Source organism: Denticeps clupeoides, chromosome 3 (genome assembly GCF_900700375.1).
Source record: "Denticeps clupeoides chromosome 3, fDenClu1.1, whole genome shotgun sequence".
NCBI classification, from domain to species: Eukaryota; Metazoa; Chordata; class Actinopteri; order Clupeiformes; family Denticipitidae; genus Denticeps; species Denticeps clupeoides.
In genome coordinates this window covers 32,252,824-32,269,477 of record NC_041709.1, presented here as the reverse complement: position 1 = coordinate 32,269,477, position 16,654 = coordinate 32,252,824, and the positions used below count along the sequence as shown (strand labels likewise).

Sequence of the window (16,654 nt, the reverse complement as noted above, 5' to 3'; positions counted from 1 at the left end):
AGCCTTTTTTCCCCTCTTCACTCATTAACAATGTAATTTTTTTTTCTTGTACAAAAATTGATATATTAATTTATGGTATCATCAGAAAGCTTTATTTAACAATTAAAATCTTTAACAGTTAAAATCTTTACATTCCAGTGATTTTTTATTTTTTTTTGTAAATTCCAAGAGTATTTGTCACAATAATTAATTCTCAAATAAAAGACAGAATCATACTGTAAAAGAACATTGCACCAGAAATTATGATAATTATTATTTTTAGGTCATCCTTGCTTGAGTAAAATTAAAAGAAACCATCAGACCCCGCCCCCATAAATGTGATAAAACACTGACTGGTAAACACTATGACCGTGGACATTTATGCACATAGGTGCAAGTAAACAAAGATGCATCATTCCAAAAAAAAAAAAAATTGCACACCTAATAAGTCAACATTGGCTGAAGGCTCTGCGGTTCATACCTGGGCGTGGCTGCGTCGGCATTCCTTATAGCTCCTGACGGGAGTCAAGCCGTGCTGGAGGTTCTAGACCTCCCTTAAACCCCCTTCTGTGGCCTCACTGGTTGCTAGAGCAAGAACTGCGTTTTTCCGGAAGGCTTTAAGGCTACACGTTTTGTGAATGTACCAAACACGTTGTTGTTGATCCGAGGCCAGCGCTGGGGTTTAGCTCCTAATTCTGATTCTGAGACCACACAAGGACTGCCATCGAGAACAGGAGTTTGGAGGTCAGACTTCAGAGTCCTTGACCGATTCCAGTCTGCTGGAGAGCACGGTGAGGATCTTGTCGAACTTTGTGTAGCGCTCCTCGCGCCCCACTTTGGCCCCGGCGTGGCCCCAGAGAAGCCGAAGCGCGAACTCCGTCCTGAACGCTTCCAGCAGCTCAGGGATTGGCTCCCAGCCTCCTGCACGTGGAGGGAAAACGGGTCAATTGCAGCCTTTCTCTGGTCACCAAATTCCGCTCCCTTCCTGCCCGAAATGTGTGAATGTATTTGGCGGTTGTGCGGATGAAGTCATCCTGACTCCTGCACCGAAGAGCCGAGTCATCGCTGTATTGCTGGTGTTTGTCGCCGTTTGTGGGGCAGTGTTGTGCAATGGCTTCAGTCTGTGTTCAGTGTGTTTTGTAAGTGGAAGAACCCATGAGATAACATTTAAAAATTAAGATGTGGTTATGACCTGGAATGGACATTGAGCAGTCATATGCCACCCCACAAGGTTGAAAACTGCCCATGACCTTGACCCTTAAACTTTCAGCAGCTAATTCCAAGGAAATTCAGGAATGAACAGTGGGCTGGACAAGCCAAAAAAAATCCTAAAGGTCACAGCTGAGGTTACGGTTATGTGAGACCAGGGTTGCGGGTTCCAACTGCCAAGGTTCCACTGAGGTCCCCTTGATCAAGGGGCCATCCCCACACACTACTCCCCGGGTGCCTGTCATGGCTGCCCACTGCTCACCAAGGTGATGGGTTAAATGCAGAGGACACAACACTTTGACATGTAGGTGTAAGGTTGCATTTTACTTTACTTTACTTTACTTTACTTGGCAGACGCTTTTATCCACAGCCACTTACAGGAGGAAGACACCAGAAATTCTCATTTGGTTTCTATAGATATAGAGTTTACAAACTAAGAGCCCTGATAAGGCCCAACTTGTCAGGAATAGAACATGCCGGGGAATTGTTAAGTGCTAGACGATTTTTTTTTTTGTGAGTGTATGTGGGTGTGTTAGTGTTGGACTCGTTTGAAATACTTTTCAAATGTTTCTTAGAGGTGGTGGTAGTCTCGGCTAGTCGAATGGAGCAGGGCAAGTTGTCCCACCAGCCAGGGACAACAAGGGAGAACTGAGTCGATTGGGACTCGGAGACCCCGTGAAGAGCGAATTTTTAGTCTTGTTTCGTTTGCAAGGGCAAAGTTACATATTTATGATGTGTGTGTGTGTGTGTGTGTGTGTGTGTGTGTGTGTGTGTGTGTGTGTGTTACCTGACAGCAGGTTGTGGGCGTGCTGCTGGTACTTCTGAGCATTGAGGGCGGAGTGGCGCGCTGACTGCAGAGTGTTGTAGAGGAGCTCACACCCTCTCTCCGTGTGCTCGTCGTTGTCCTCCCCCTCCATCAGCTTCAGCAGGGGCACGATGTGGGGCACGGAGAGCGGCCCCGGGGCCACTGAGTCTACAAAACACACACTCACACACGTTTCCATACATTTCACACACACCAGCTGTAGTACTTTACCCTGCGATAAACTCACCATCCCCCTCGTTCAGAGACTTCATGAAGGGCTTGTGTGTCTTCTCAAAAAGCACAGCACTTTCTGTGTGGTTCCTCCTCAGAGCTCTCCATGTCTGCTCCAGCCGCACCACCTAAATGCACACGAACACACACTTCAAATGTTACCTTCTTTCTGTTACCTGAAGTGATGTTTAGTCCAAGCCTCCTGTCGTACCTGGGGCATCTCCAGGGCTTTCATCACAGCAGAGAACGCGTAGAGGTCGTGTGCTGCGCTCCTCAGCTCCTCGGCCAGCTGAATGACCTTGTGCAGGACGGCCGCCCTCTGAACCATCGTCCCCGTGCAGCCCAGGACGTCCACGGCAATGGCCAGCGCTATCACGTGATGCCTGGTCAGAGGGAGGGGTACAGTCGGGGGTTTTACTCCGAGCAGCGGCACTGGCGGGACGACCAGCAACGCAACCAGCGCACCTCTCCAGGAGATCCTGCCTCAGCTGGCTCCCGTGCGGCAGCGTGATCAGCTCCAGGCCCGAGCCCACTCCCATGAGCCTCCTCTGCTCCGCCGTTACCCCGGTGATGCGGGCCACCTGTCCGATAGGGAAGGGCGGGGAGGAGGTTGTGAAATGTTTGAAGGCAACACGCCACTGAAGTTAATGACTCACCGGGATAAGCCGGACTTCGGCTTGTTAGCGCGCCTCGCGTTAGTACGGAACAGAGTACCCGTGTGCGTGTGTGTTTGTGCAAGTGTGACCAGAGGCAGGAGGAACGTGTGTTTACATGTGTCCGGTGGTTTTGAACACACACCCCTTGGTTAAAATGTTCCTTTAACGGAATGGGTAGTAGTAGCCAAGGGGTAAAACACTCGACTATGAACCAGAAGACCCGGGTTCAAGTCCCACTTACTACCATTGTGTCCCTGAGCAAGACACTTAACACTAAGTTGCTCCAGGGGGGGGACTTGTCCCTGTAAATACTGATTGTAAGTCGCTCTGGATTAGGGCGTCTGGTAAATGCTGTAAATGTAAATGAGAAGTGGCCATGTGATGTGTTGCCAGGTCTTCGAAGCCGTGGCCGTACCTGGCAGTCCACGCTGAGCATGTGCAGGGCGGTGGTCTTGGCGCTGGTTTGAGAGAACAGCTCCTTCACCTTCACCAGTACGCTCTGCTCCAGCGGCCGGTTGTTCTCCGGCAGCAGCAGCGAGTTGAACTGGTCCAGGTGGAAGCAGGAGGTCGTCTCCAGCTGCGGACGCTCGAACGCCTCCCCTTCCTCCTCCTCCGTCACCTCCTCCGCCACCTCCTGTCGAGGAGGCGGCAGCAGCGGGTCAGGTTCTTCTAGGAAGCCGAAGCTGGTATCGGTGACACGGGCGCGGCTCTGCCACTTCTCCTCGGCACGCAGGCGGGCCGCGTGGCCCCGGGGCTGCAGGGAGGGTGGAATCTGTGGCCTCAGCTCATCATAGATGTTTGACGGGTCCGACTGAGAGTTGGATGGTGACGGCGGTATCCCAGGTAACAAGATGGAGATGCGTAAGGGTTTGGGTGGTGCCCGCGAATGGAGCTGTCCATCAGAGCCTCGGAGAGTGGAGCCTCCTTGGGAGAGGGCGGAGCCTACGGAGGTCTGGGACCCTGTTTGGCTTGTCTGTTGATGACGGTTGCCACATGGGCTCAGAACAGGGTCACTGCCGGTGCGGAAGACAGGGGAGATGGGGGAAGGGCTGGTGGTTTCTGATTGGCTGCTGTGAGGAGTAGCTATAAATCAAAAGGCACAAATAGTAAAGTGAGCGGATATTTTTCAATCTGAGGATGGGCCAAAATTTCTGGCCTAAATCTATGTATTAGTGTGACCCTAATGCCCTAATAAACACTGTGGTCCCCAAAAGGTTTTTGTGGTCCCCGAGGGGGCGGGTAATGATTACGTTTGTCAGATATTCATTGCATTTTACAGTCCTCACAAAAATTATACAAGTGTGTGCATGTGTGTTTCCACACTTTACCAGGACTGTAATGTATATATTAGTATAAATGTATATGTCAGTGTGGCCCTAATGTCCTCACAAACACTGTGGTCCCCAAAAGGTTTTTGTGGCCCCTGAGGGGAAGGGTAATGATTACGTTTGTCAGATATTCATTGCATTTTACAGTCCTCACAAATATTACACAAGTGTGTGCATGTGTGTTTCCACACTTTACCAGGACTGTAATGTCCTGTAAAATATATATTAGTATTAGTATACTAATATAGTATACTTTATATTAGTATAAATGTATATGTTAAGGTGGGCCTAATGTCCTCACAAACACTGTGGTCCCCATAAGGCTTTTTGGTCCCTGAGGGGAAGTGTTATGTTTAGTTTGTTACATAGAGGTAGTTAGATATCTATTACATGTTACATATAAATTACACACGGTCCCCACAAAAAAACTGTGGTTTACCAGGACGCAGGTTGCTGTCGGACTGGGCTGACTGTAATGACGGTCTTCCTACGTTCTCCAAGTTAGCCGGCTGACTCCCACTTCTGCAACACAAATATATAGGGCTGATATTGTTATCCTAAACCAACACACACACACAAACACATTTCAGTGTCATTTCATCTATAGCATTTCAGTTGTCATTTCAGCTGTATACGTGTTAGACAGTACATAGTGAAACAAAATAACCTTTCTCCGGAACCTGGTAATACATGTAATGGCAAACGGCAGCTCAAGACCTTCCTCTTTAGAGAATATTTAGATTAATTTGTAACCGTCTTATGTATAGAAACTACAACAGAGTGAATAAAAAGATTGTGTTCATAGTTGGGGGTCCTAGTGAACCAGAATTGATCACTTCATCGATGGTAACATGGAAGCACGTTGTAAGTCGCTCTGGATAAGGGCGTCTAGCCAAATGCCTTAAATGTAAATGTAACATTTAAACAACGTTACACACCGACATAAAGTGCACGTGTGCGACAACGGCGGACACAGGCAGAGCAGGAATAACATTTAACAAAAAAACATGTAGACAGCAGTGAGACCAGAGGGGTGAGTTAGGGAATGGTGGGTGTGTTTACCTGAGCAAGGTGTTGTGCACCTGCAGGGTGTCCATTTGGTTGGTGTTAAGGCTGCACCGCTTGCTCCTGTCCCTAGAGGTGGCGCTGGATGTCCTCGCCGCTTGGCGCTCATCGATGACGCGCAAGGGCACGGTGCGAGTGACCGGATGATGGATGATGACGCCCGCCGAGTGTGAGATGGGCTTCTTGCCCCCGACGTGAAAGCGCACCAAAGCTGGTATGTTGTCGAACTGGTCGTCTTCAAACTGGAAGCGTTCCATTAACCCCGAGGAACCCTACATAGACACGCACACAACGACGGACCGGCTGGTTTGAAAACGTTCACGGGCAAAACGAACCATGGAGCACACGCGGAAAAAGCTGGACGATGCCAGTGCACCTTCTTGGGACGAAGCATTATCCGGATGATCTTGAAATGCATCGGCTCGTCCTTCCATCTGCAGCTCATCACGTAGTCTCCTGTGCTGGTCTTTGAGTCCCGGACCAGGAAGTCCCCGTCCTTCTCCAGCAGAACCTCGGCGCTCTGGCCAGAGAAGGAGAGCGGTGGAACCACGTGATGAATAAGGAGAACCTCTTTCCTCCTGCCTGTCTCAGATGACTCAGGACCAGCTCCTGGTCCTCCAGGCGTCTATTTCAAGCTGTGAGTAAGCGGCAGGAAGTGCGTGTACCTCTCTGCTCAGCGCTCCGTGGTACCAGGCGTGGCTTCGCACATCTTCCGTGCTCAGCTTGAGCTCCTCTTCCAGCTCCTTTTTCAGGGCGTCCATGTCTTTACGCCCACCGAACACCTACAGGCGTGAGGACAGTTACCTGATTGTCCCTCCTGTCCTGCTTCCTCCCCGGTGGGGGACTGAGAGGTCCAGAACTCACCTGGCTTATGAAAGCAGCAACACTTCTCCTCCGACTGCAAGAGCAAAGCAAAGAAGAAACACGTTGGCATGATGTTCTGAAGTTTTGGCAGGAGGGCGTGGTCATTTACATTTACATTTACAGTATTTATCAGACGCCCTTATCCAGAGCAACTCACAATCAATAGTTACAGGGACAGTCCCCCCCTGGGGACATTCAGGGTTAAATGTCTTGCTCAGGGAGCAAGTGTCTTCTGGTTAATAGGCGAGTGTGTTACCAAACTATGACAGGGCAAAGGTCACGGTTATGGTTCGGACCGACTCGGAAACGGACAGGCGCTCCGACGAGGGACGCGGGTTCGAACCTCCCTGCCGCGGCAGCGCGACGTGGGAGTGACACTGGGTCAACTCGGTTCGGGGACATTATACACCCGGCGACACATTACTGTAGTGTATAATAAATAGAACCCGGGAGGCACGGGGTCTACTCGGTGGACAGGGTCGTTTTAGGGAAGTACCCGCGACACACATGCGACAGAGTGACAGCGGGACCTGTTCAGCGCGACATCGAGGACCCCGGGGGACCCCAGGAGGGAAACGTCGCTTACCTGCGCGCCGACGACGCCTTCAAAGTTCGGTGTCGCGTCCCCCCGCGTCCGAGGTCCAGAAGGCAGAGTTAGAAAAAGAGCAACTTTCCGCGTCTCCCTGCGTCTCGACTCGCGGTTTTCCGACGAGTCCTCACACGTCCCCTCGTTTCCTGGATTTTTTTTAACCTCCACGCCTCCGAGCGGCAGATCGCCGCGACCTGCATTCCGCGGATTCCGCCGTGCGCTGCCGACACCTCCGTCACACCTCCGCGACCCCCCCGCCACCGGACCCCGAAACTAGCGACACCCCCCCCCCTCCCCACCACCGGACCCCAAAAACCAACGACCCCCCCGCCACCGGACCCCGAAACTAGCGACATCCCCCCCCCCCCTCCCCACCACCGGACCCCAAAAACCAACGACCCCCCCGCCACCGGTCCCCGAAACCAGCAACCCCTCCGCCCGGTATATTACACAAGATCCCAGCTGTACAAAGAGCAGGGGGTCCAGCCACAACAAACAACAACAATATATTTTTATTATTATCATTATTGTTATTGTTGTTATTGTTATTATTAATGTGACTCCTATGTGATTTTAAAAAAAGTATATAATTATAATTATTGTAATTTGTCATTTGCTATAATAATGAGAATAGTTTTTAATAGTTGTCCATAAGAGCCAGAGTTGTAGCAGTATACCTAATGAAATTCATATGAACAAATACTGAGAATTTGGTTTCCAAATGATCAAAACGTAAAATAATGTATTCAAATAAATGCATTTTATAATGCGATGTGGCTGATTAAAACTGTGTAAAATTAATATTGAGTAAACAGCTCCATTTTATGAGGTTCTGATTGGACGTCTTTAATTTGCATTATTTTGTATTTGTTCGGGGTTGGGATTGCTCAAGAGCTCAGGATCTTTTCCAGCTGTAGACCCGTGACGCATTTGGAATGTCTGACTACATCCGGGACCCTGGGGGGCGCAGTCCTGTAGAAGTGGGCCTGGCAGCTCACTGCCCCACCCCGGCTGTGTGCTGGTGCGTCCAGCAGAGGGAGCCCTGACCACACGCCCATTTACAGCTGCTGCGGTAGGAAGTCACTGGCTACCTGTCCCTGGCCTCCCGGAGACCCTGCAGTGGTGCAGCATGGGAATTTTGCACACATATCACACACCTGGCCTTGTTTCTTCGCTTGTACACTGGGGGCGGAGGCTGGTCCTCGGGAAGGGTCTGCAGGTCATCGCAGGGAGTTATGACCACCTCGTCGGGTGGGCGGAGCTGAGAGCAGGACGAGGACAGGGTGTTGTAGTCCTGGCGCTGCAGACGGGGGACGATGTTCTGGCGGTACAGACTCGTCCTCGGCTTTATCAGGTCCAGCGAGGAGCCCAGGGAGTACTTCCTGCTCACCCGGCCCCGAGTTACAACAGGCGGATCTGGGGCAGACAGGGGGACATTTTCATGCTGGACAAGGTACTAGTGTGTAAATGCTCCCAGTTTGTGATAATATTACAGAACACTGATATACGTTCCGAATTATATTTACGGCGTTTATCAGACACCCATTTATCCAGAGCAACTTACAATCAGTAGTGACAGGGACAGTCCCCCTGGAGACACTCAGGGCTAAGTGTCTTGCTCAGGGACACAATGGTAGTAAGTGGGGTTTAAACCTTTGACTTTGCGCTCTTCTAGGCATCTACCACCAATTAGATGAGCTCCTTTACCTCTGTAATAATTATGGCGTGATTTACAGCTTTCACAATGCACACTATATTCCAATTATTGTCCATTGAAATGTCACATTAACTAGAGTGTGTGGTACGAACTCTTGTGTGTCCATACCTGTCTTAGGCAGCAGTTTCTGTCTGTGTTTTTGTATCTGGTTTAAGAGGGTTGCTCTGTGGTCCGCATCGTCCACGCCCACCTCTTTCAGATCACCATCAGTGATGTTAAACAATCCCTGCACCACAACACGTTGTATGCATTATATGCAACGATGAGGGTAATAACATTCTTACAAATATATTATAAATGTGTAACTTGTAGACTGAAGGCAGTCCCATCTCTGTAGTTAAACTAAGTGAATGAACCGAAAGGGTGTGGGGCTCATTCAGAGATATTTTGGAGGCGGTATTTAAAAACGTTGGATATGTTCAAGAACGTCAGAATCCTCAGCCGATCACTCATCACAATTCCTAGAATCTATTTAATGCCAGATTGGGGAGGCAGCAAAATGTTTCTCAAGAAGGAAAAGTGAAAAAACAGGATCTTGGTGTTGCCAGATTGGGCAGTTTTTAAATTGCTATATTGGGGAAAATTGCTGGTTGAGAATAGGTGGCAATTTTGCGTAATAACAGGCAGGTATCTGGCAACGCCGCTTGCACTGCTTTGCAGAAATAATCACACACCAACAAATGGGAAAGTTCCCTTGTCGCAGTTATTTCAGGTTCAGTGTATGGTGCCGTCGTGCTGTGTTCAACATAAAATTATTTCGACTTTCCCAGCGAATTTCTTGCGAAAACAGACTGAAAAAGATCCAGTCACTCTTGTGGCACAGGCCTAGTCGGTCCATGAGAGCAAGAACGCTGCATTTCGCATCGACTGCCACGGGGGACCAGGCGGAGCATCTCACCTCAAGCCCATAGTACGAACTCTCCAGGGTCTTGGTGTACTGCGGGAGCCCGATCTGTCTCAGCCACCATGCGATAGAGCGATTATTCATGCCTGGGTTTACTGGCTGAAAGAGCATTATCAGATGGTTTTTGCATACACCATATAGTTATAGAGAAGATTCAGACTTAATCACGGAAACTCTTGCATTGTTGCGCTACCAAAAGCACACACTAAATTGTACTATTTACACAAGCAACACAAAATCAGCATTAGTTTATCATGTTCTAATATTATCACAATGTACCAAGCCTCACAATGAACCACCAAAATCCGATCTTTTTTTTCCTGCAGTTTGTACTGTTTGTCTAGATTTTACTGTCCTTTAGACATTTCCCTTTGTAGAATCAGTAAAAGTCTCAGCTTATCTAACCCTGTGACCTTTAGTGACCGAAAATAACACTTTAAAACATATTATCTTAATAAATCTGATTTATGTAACTTTGGTCTAACTTAGTGTTCTATTTAGTGCCAGTAGAAGTTTGGCGAAGCCACAACTAATAATTAGACACGTGAAAAGGCTGCGCTGACATGTGACACGTACCTGTCTGAGGTGCCACAATGAAATCTTCCTTCAGTCTGATCTTCAGGCTCTCAGAGTCTCTCTTTTTAGCAGTTTAGCTGTCTGTGCCTCTCCGCCTGCGTACGTTTGAATACCAGAAGACCATGATGACCCCAAGGTGCAGCCAATCTGAGGCATGGGACTGGAAACGGGGCTCACTGGCAGCCAGTCACAGCGCAAGAATTTGTCTGCGAGGTGAGGGGGTGGAGCTTGCATGTTGGGGCAGAGTTAATGTTCTCAAGAAGAAGACAGAAGATGAGATGAGCACACACACACACGCACACACACACACTGCTCTGTTGGCTTGTGTTCTTATTATGTCACTTTTATCTCAATCTATTCTCATTTAATCTCATTTGATAATGAAACTGCTTCAGTTGCCACTGAATTAGGGGCTCACTGCTGCCCATGTCCCATGATGCACTTCAGCAATGAGATCTGGGCCAGGCGTGCTGCGCGGTTTCCACTGACATTCATGCAAATTTTTTCTGGGCATTCCAGTTTATTTCCACCATCGGATGACAAGTGTGTCTGTTTGTGTGTGTTACACACCCAGGGTAATAAGTACAGTTGTATCATCCACCAGCAGTACAGGTGATTCTGACTTATGTTTGCATACGTTGTGACCTGACTTTACGGGGGTGCTCCAGTTCTGTATTCCAGTCCGGACGTTGGTGTTGGCTGTGTGTGTTCCTGTTGCCCTGATTGTGTGCACCTGATGCTCGGTTTATAAATGTAGTCAAGTCCTCCTCGAGCTGTTGTCATTTACCTCGTCCTGTCTGTGCATTGTTCAAAGTACATCCCCTGTTTTTTGTGAGTTGAGCAATTGAGTCCTTTTTCCTGTCCTGTCGTGCCATTATGACAGTATTTCAATATATTACATTATGACATTGTCACTATACAGTGGAGGAAATAATTATTTGACCCCTCGCTGATTTTGTAAGTTTGTCCAATGACAAAGAAATGAAAAGTCTCAGAACAGTATCATTTTAATGGTAGGTTTATTTTAACAGTGACAGATAGCACATCAAAAGGAAAATTGAAAAAATAACTTTAAATAAAAGATAGAGACTGATTTGCATTTCATTGAGTGAAATACGTATTTGAACCCTCTAACAAAAAAGACTTAATACTTAGTGGCAAAACCCTTGTTTGCAAGCACAGAGGTCAAACGTTTCTTGTACTTGATGACCAAGTTTGCACACATTTCAGGAGGAATTTTGGTCCACTCCTCTTTGCAGATCATCTCTAAATCACTAGGTTTCGAGGCTGTCTCTGTGCAACTTTGAGCTTCAGCTCCCTCCATAGGTTTTCTATTGGAATAAAGTCAGGAGACTGACTAGGCCACTCCATGACCTTAATGTGCTTCTTTTTGAGTGACACCTTTGTTGCCTTTGCTGTATGTTTTGGGTCATTGTCGTGCTGGAACACCCATCCACGACCCATTTTCAATTTCCTGGCAGATGGAAGGAGGTAGTCGCTCAGGATTTTATGATACATGGCTCCATCCATTTTCCCGTTGATGCGGTGAAGTTGTCCTGTGCCCTTAGCAGAAAAACACCCCCAAAGCAAAATGATTCCACCTCCATGCTTGATAGTAAGGACGGTGTTTTAGGGTCATAGGCAGCATTTTCCTTCCTCCAAACACGGCGAGTTGAGTTAATGCCAAAGACCTAAATTTTGGTCTCATCTGACCACAGCACCTTCTCCCAGTCACTCTCTGAATCATTCAGGAGTTCATTGGCAAGCTTCAGACGGGCCTGCACATGTGCCTTCTTGAGCAGGGGGACCTTGCGAGCACTGCAGGATTTTAATGTGTTTCCAATGGTTTTCTTGGTGACCGCGGTCCCACCTATTTTGAGGTCATTAACTAACTCCTCCCGTGTAGTTCTAGGATGATTTCTCACCTTTCTCAGAATCATTGAGACCCCACGAGGTGAGATCTTGCGTGGAGCCCCAGACCGAGGTCGATTGATGGTCATTTTGTGCTCCTTCCATTTTCGAACAATTGCAGCAACAGTTGTCACCTTTTCTCACAGCTTCTTGCTAATGGTTTTGTATCCCATTCCAGCCTTGTGCAGGTCTACAATTCTGTCTCTGACATCCTTGGACAGCTCTTTGGTCTTTCCCATGTTGGAGAGTTTGGAGTCTGCCTGATTGATTGATTCTGTGGACAGGTGTCTTTTATACAGGTGACTAGTTAAGACCGGTGTCATTAATGAGGGGGACTAATTGAGTAGGCGTGTCTAACCAGAACTCTTAATGGTTGGTAGGGGTTCAAATACTTATTTCAATCCGTTTCTATATTTTATAGAATTTTTTTCCTTTTGATGTGCTATCTGTCACTGTTAAAATAAACCTACCATTAAAATGATACTGTTCTGAGACGTTTCATTTCTTCGTCATTGGACAAACTTACAAAATCAGCGAGGGGTCAAATAATTATTTCCTCCACTGTATATATTGTGACATTTAAATTTACAGCATTTATCAGATGCCCTTATCCAGAGTTACAGGGACAGTCTCCCCCCTGGAGCAACTTAGGGTTAGGTGTCTTGCTCAGGGACACATAGTTCATAGGCGAGTGTCTTACCCACCAGGCTACTACCACCCCAGTGTAATTAAATGTGTTATTAATTTATGCGGACCTCGGTGGCACCTTGGCAGTTCAGGATTTGAACCAACCCACTTCGAGTCTGCTTCTTGACCCTCTAGGCCAACACTACTGATATACATATATGTGTTTGTGTGTTGATATATATTCATAAATGTTTATGGTTTATGTTTTTTTTATTTTTTTATTGCTTCCAGCTCAGAACAAAAAAGAAGCCATCTGATGAAATTTTATCTAGTGCAGTAATACAGATCGTGCTCCAGAGGCTGGTACTTTTTCATTTTTATTTTTGTTCCAAGGTGTCATCGTTTGACAAGATGAAACTGACGAACAGAGACGAACAGAGAGACAATGAAAAAAGTCCTTCACCATGGTCAAGAGAAAGAAAGAAAGTGTCAAGAAATAGGAGACGAACAGAAACTGAAAGAAAAAACAAAGCTGACAGAGAGAGAGTGAGAGACCCTCATAGCGTATTCACTTCTGCAGACTATTTTTTTCTTGTTCTGGTAAATCAGTCTGAAACAGGAAGGGGGGTGGGGGGGTGGACATTTACATACTCACATATACAAATAATCTACATGCAAAATTTGCATGCAAGCTTATGCATTCCTTTTTTTAATTCCATCACATGCGTAATTATACCAGTACAACACACAGTGAAATGCATCTTGAAGTTAGAAATTCCAAAATAAAATAAAACGAGAGCAAAAAGTAAGCAAGCTGAAAAAATATTAATGTTCAATGACATGACAACTGTCATGGTTCCCGTTCCACCTCCCCGCCAGCGGAGGGCACGCAGACGCCGATGAGGTCGGATTCCTCTGTAAACACTTGATGGCCATCTTGAATCCTTGGCCACTCATCATCATGCTTTTGTCCCATTGCTCGCTTTTTTCCGGCCTTCGGACAAACGCCCCTTTTTGCCAAATTTATTTTTGAAATTTCCCTTGTCTCTCTGCCATTTCGGATATATATGTTGCCGGACTCTCGCTTGCCTACCAACGCGCTCCAGTGCAGGCTGTGATCGGCCAACTGCATTTACATTTACAGCATTTACCAGACGCCCTTATCCAGAGCGACTTACAGTCAGTAGGTACAGGGACTTGAACCCGGGCCTTCACAGGCGAGTGTGTTACCCGCTAGGCTACTACCACCCAACTGCCCTCCACGCTGGCCCTGCAACAGCACATGCGGCAGCAGTCATCCCTTCAGCTGCTGGTAACTGCAATGGCCTCTCTCACCCCTCTACTGCAGTACTTTTTGCCTCCACCAGGCTCCCCATCAGCCCCCTGCGGTCTAACAGGGCTGCCTCCACCTGCCCTTTTACTACGGCAATGCAGTTGTCTACTCCTCCGCCGCCAGGCAGCCAACGAAGAAACGGCGGTGACTTGCATTGTCACATGACTGACCGGCCGCACTCTGGACTGGGCCACACCTCTGTGGGAGCATCAGGTCCCTGTGTGCCTCTCCACTTCTGCCTTGCTGGAGAGCATCAGAACAGTCTTCCGGGGCGACTCTGGTGGCCGAGCCAGTGCCACTTGCCAGTGACAGCCCTCCCCACGGTTTCTGCACTGAGGTGACAGCTGTTGCCCTCCTGACAGGCGCTGCTTCACGTCCCATGCCATGCTCCTTACCGTGGTCTTCAGTAAGGAGCCGACCCAAATAGAAACCACACCCCATAGGGGTCACCTGTACTCCTTTGAATGCCCCAATGAAAAGGCTTCTCTGGCCAGTGGCATCATTTGCCCACCTGCCCCCTTTTTCTTTTTCGGGGCAGCTGGTGGCCTAGTGGTAATGAAGCGACCCCGTAATCAGAAGGTTGCCAGTTCGAATCCCGATCCGCCGAGGTGCCACTGAGCAAAGCATCGTCCCCACACACTGCTCCCCGGGCGCCTGTCATGGCTGCCCACTGCTCACTCAGGGTGACGGTTAAATACAGAGGACACATTCCGTTGTGTCGCCATGTGCTGTGCTGCAATGTTTCATAATGACAATCACTTCACTTCCACTTTCACTTCTTTGTGGGGAAGAAAGACAGGGGTCTCTGACCCTATTTAATACTGCTTTGGTCTCCTCACCGGTGCCCGCATTTTTACAGAATTGGATCTCCAGAACACGTATCACCTGGTGGGAATAAGAGAAGAATATTGATGAACTCTGGGAGGCGTGCAAGACTGATTTCTTTGTTATTCCTGCTGACTTCATCAATAAATTGTTTGATAAATATAAATAAATAAATTGCCAAACCGCATGGATGCAGTCCTTCAAGCTCATAGAAGTCATACAAGATATTAAAATATGGATCTCACAGCATTACATTTACATTTAGAGCATTTATCAGATGCCCTTATCCAGAGCGACTTACAATCAGTAATTACAGGGACAGCCTGGGGGGGCCCAGAGCAACGTAGGGCTAAGTGTCTTGCTCAGGGGCACGAGTGTAGTAAGTGGGATTCGAACCTGGGTCTTCTGGTTCATAGGCGAGTGTGTTACCCACTAGGCTACTACCACTACTTAATTTGCTGACATATTTTTGTGTTTGCAGTAAATGTGTTCAATTTCTGTATAGGCGCCAAAACTTTTGTCTTGCCAAAATGTTACCTTTCTGTCTTGATTAAATGATAAATTGTTTTTCAGTGAAACTAATTCATTTCAATCAATTAAACATCATTTGGGTCGTCATTTTGGGCCAGGGTCAGTTCAGTATTTTACACATATCTCCTCCGGAAGGCCCACACACACGCCTCCTACACTGTCTGTTGGCTCCTGGCTGTCTAATGGACTGGAAGGAATATAGCCCCTGAGGAGCACTCCTGGGTCCTCGACCCTGCACCCATCCGGGAGTTTCATGACACACATCCATTGATCCACAGAGGGCGCACGGACGCCCATGAGGCCGACCACCCGGAAAGAGATGAGGGAGAGGTCGGCTTCCCCTATAAAAACTCCACCACATATGTACTGCACTGACACCGTAATGTAAAACTCAAATAAAGTAAAGATTCAAGCTTATTCAAGCGCTAAATGTTTATTATAGAAATAAAATGCATTGAGAAATGAGTCCACTATTTAAGTGTATTATATTTACATCCATTGTTCTTTTAATTGTAGTTTGACATTTTAAATGTGCTTAATTTTTTATCCCTCAAAGTATATGTCACAAATCCACAGGAGTGGCCAATCAGATTTCAATGGTGAGTAAAGAGTTGTTTGCAATATTTAGCATTTAATGATTTGCATATGCTGACTCGAAGTTGATAAGTAAGTTGTGTGGAGTTAGCATAGCGCCTCTAAATTCGGCCCTTTTCCCTGAACAGTTAACACGTGGAGATCATTCCAACCGCCATTCAGGCTCAGATCACCAAGAGGAGCCAGGATTTATTGCCTCTGGTTCAATTCCGAAAAACATGCCGGATTTAGGTCTAAAAAGTGAAGTCATTCTACTTTTCTCGCCCAAACTCTCTCTTTTTTTTTACGTTTCTATCTCCGTAAAATACTTTTTTAAAAGCCATCTTTTTGGCCTCAGTAATGGGGTCCAGTCACCCGTCCCGCATCTCCATATAGCTGCTGAGCAGTAAAGAGGAGGCGCTGTCTGTGGTGCTGATCATTTGGATTTGTTCTAATAAAACCTCTTTTTTTTCAGGTCGGTGGGAGGGTGTGTTAACGTCAGTGCAGCTTCGAAACACCGATAACATGCCCATAACCAGTCGGGCGCTTGTAACTGCGCTGCTGAAAGAGCACTAGTGTGCCGTGTGTGTGTGTGTGTGTGTGCGTGTGCGCCCCTTCTCACTGCCTCTACCACACTTGTGTGTGTGCAACTGCAGGCTTCCTGTTGATAGTGTGGTTAATGCTGCTCACACACAGTCCCCCTGCGCACACACACACACACACAGGCCTTCAGACTGCAGCAGCGTGCTGCACCACCCACCCGTTCACATGTTGCACACACACAGAGGAGAACTTTGCATTTCTCAACCTCTCGCTCTCTCGTTCTCACTGCCTGAATAACTGTGTGTGTGTACTGGAGTGTGTGTTCATCTGTGTGTGTGTGTGTGTGTGTGAGTGTGTGCAAGGCAGAGGAAAAAGGAAGTTGCCTGGT

The 16,654-nt window shown here is 47.6% G+C and overlaps 1 protein-coding gene across 1 annotated transcript; it reads right to left on the bottom strand.

Moving 5' to 3' along the window:
- Positions 1-69: 69 nt before the first annotated feature.
- Positions 70-10,092, bottom strand: sh2d3a (SH2 domain containing 3A). The gene is made up of 15 exons (XM_028972112.1): positions 9,924-10,092; positions 9,342-9,446; positions 8,552-8,669; positions 7,884-8,142; positions 6,138-6,171; positions 5,939-6,055; positions 5,650-5,793; positions 5,271-5,545; positions 4,648-4,730; positions 3,296-3,963; positions 2,690-2,805; positions 2,436-2,607; positions 2,241-2,352; positions 1,976-2,161; positions 70-900 (listed from the first exon to the last, which is right to left on the bottom strand). The coding sequence occupies exons 2-15, from the start codon at positions 9,429-9,431 to the stop codon at positions 725-727; spliced, it is 2,550 nt and encodes an 849-aa protein (XP_028827945.1). The 5' UTR covers positions 9,432-9,446; positions 9,924-10,092; the 3' UTR covers positions 70-724.
- Between the last annotated feature and the right edge of the window lie 6,562 nt (positions 10,093-16,654).

Coding starts and splice junctions, on each gene's coding strand:
- sh2d3a (XM_028972112.1), bottom strand. CDS start 9,431: ATGAATAATCGCTCTATCGCATGGTGGCTGAGACAGATCGGGCTCCCG. Junction 8,143..8,551: donor GAAACTGCTGCCTAAGACAG/GTATGGACACAC, acceptor TGTCTGCCCCAG/ATCCGCCTGTTGTAACTCGG. Junction 2,608..2,689: donor AGGCAGGATCTCCTGGAGAG/GTGCGCTGGTTG, acceptor CCCTCTGACCAG/GCATCACGTGATAGCGCTGG.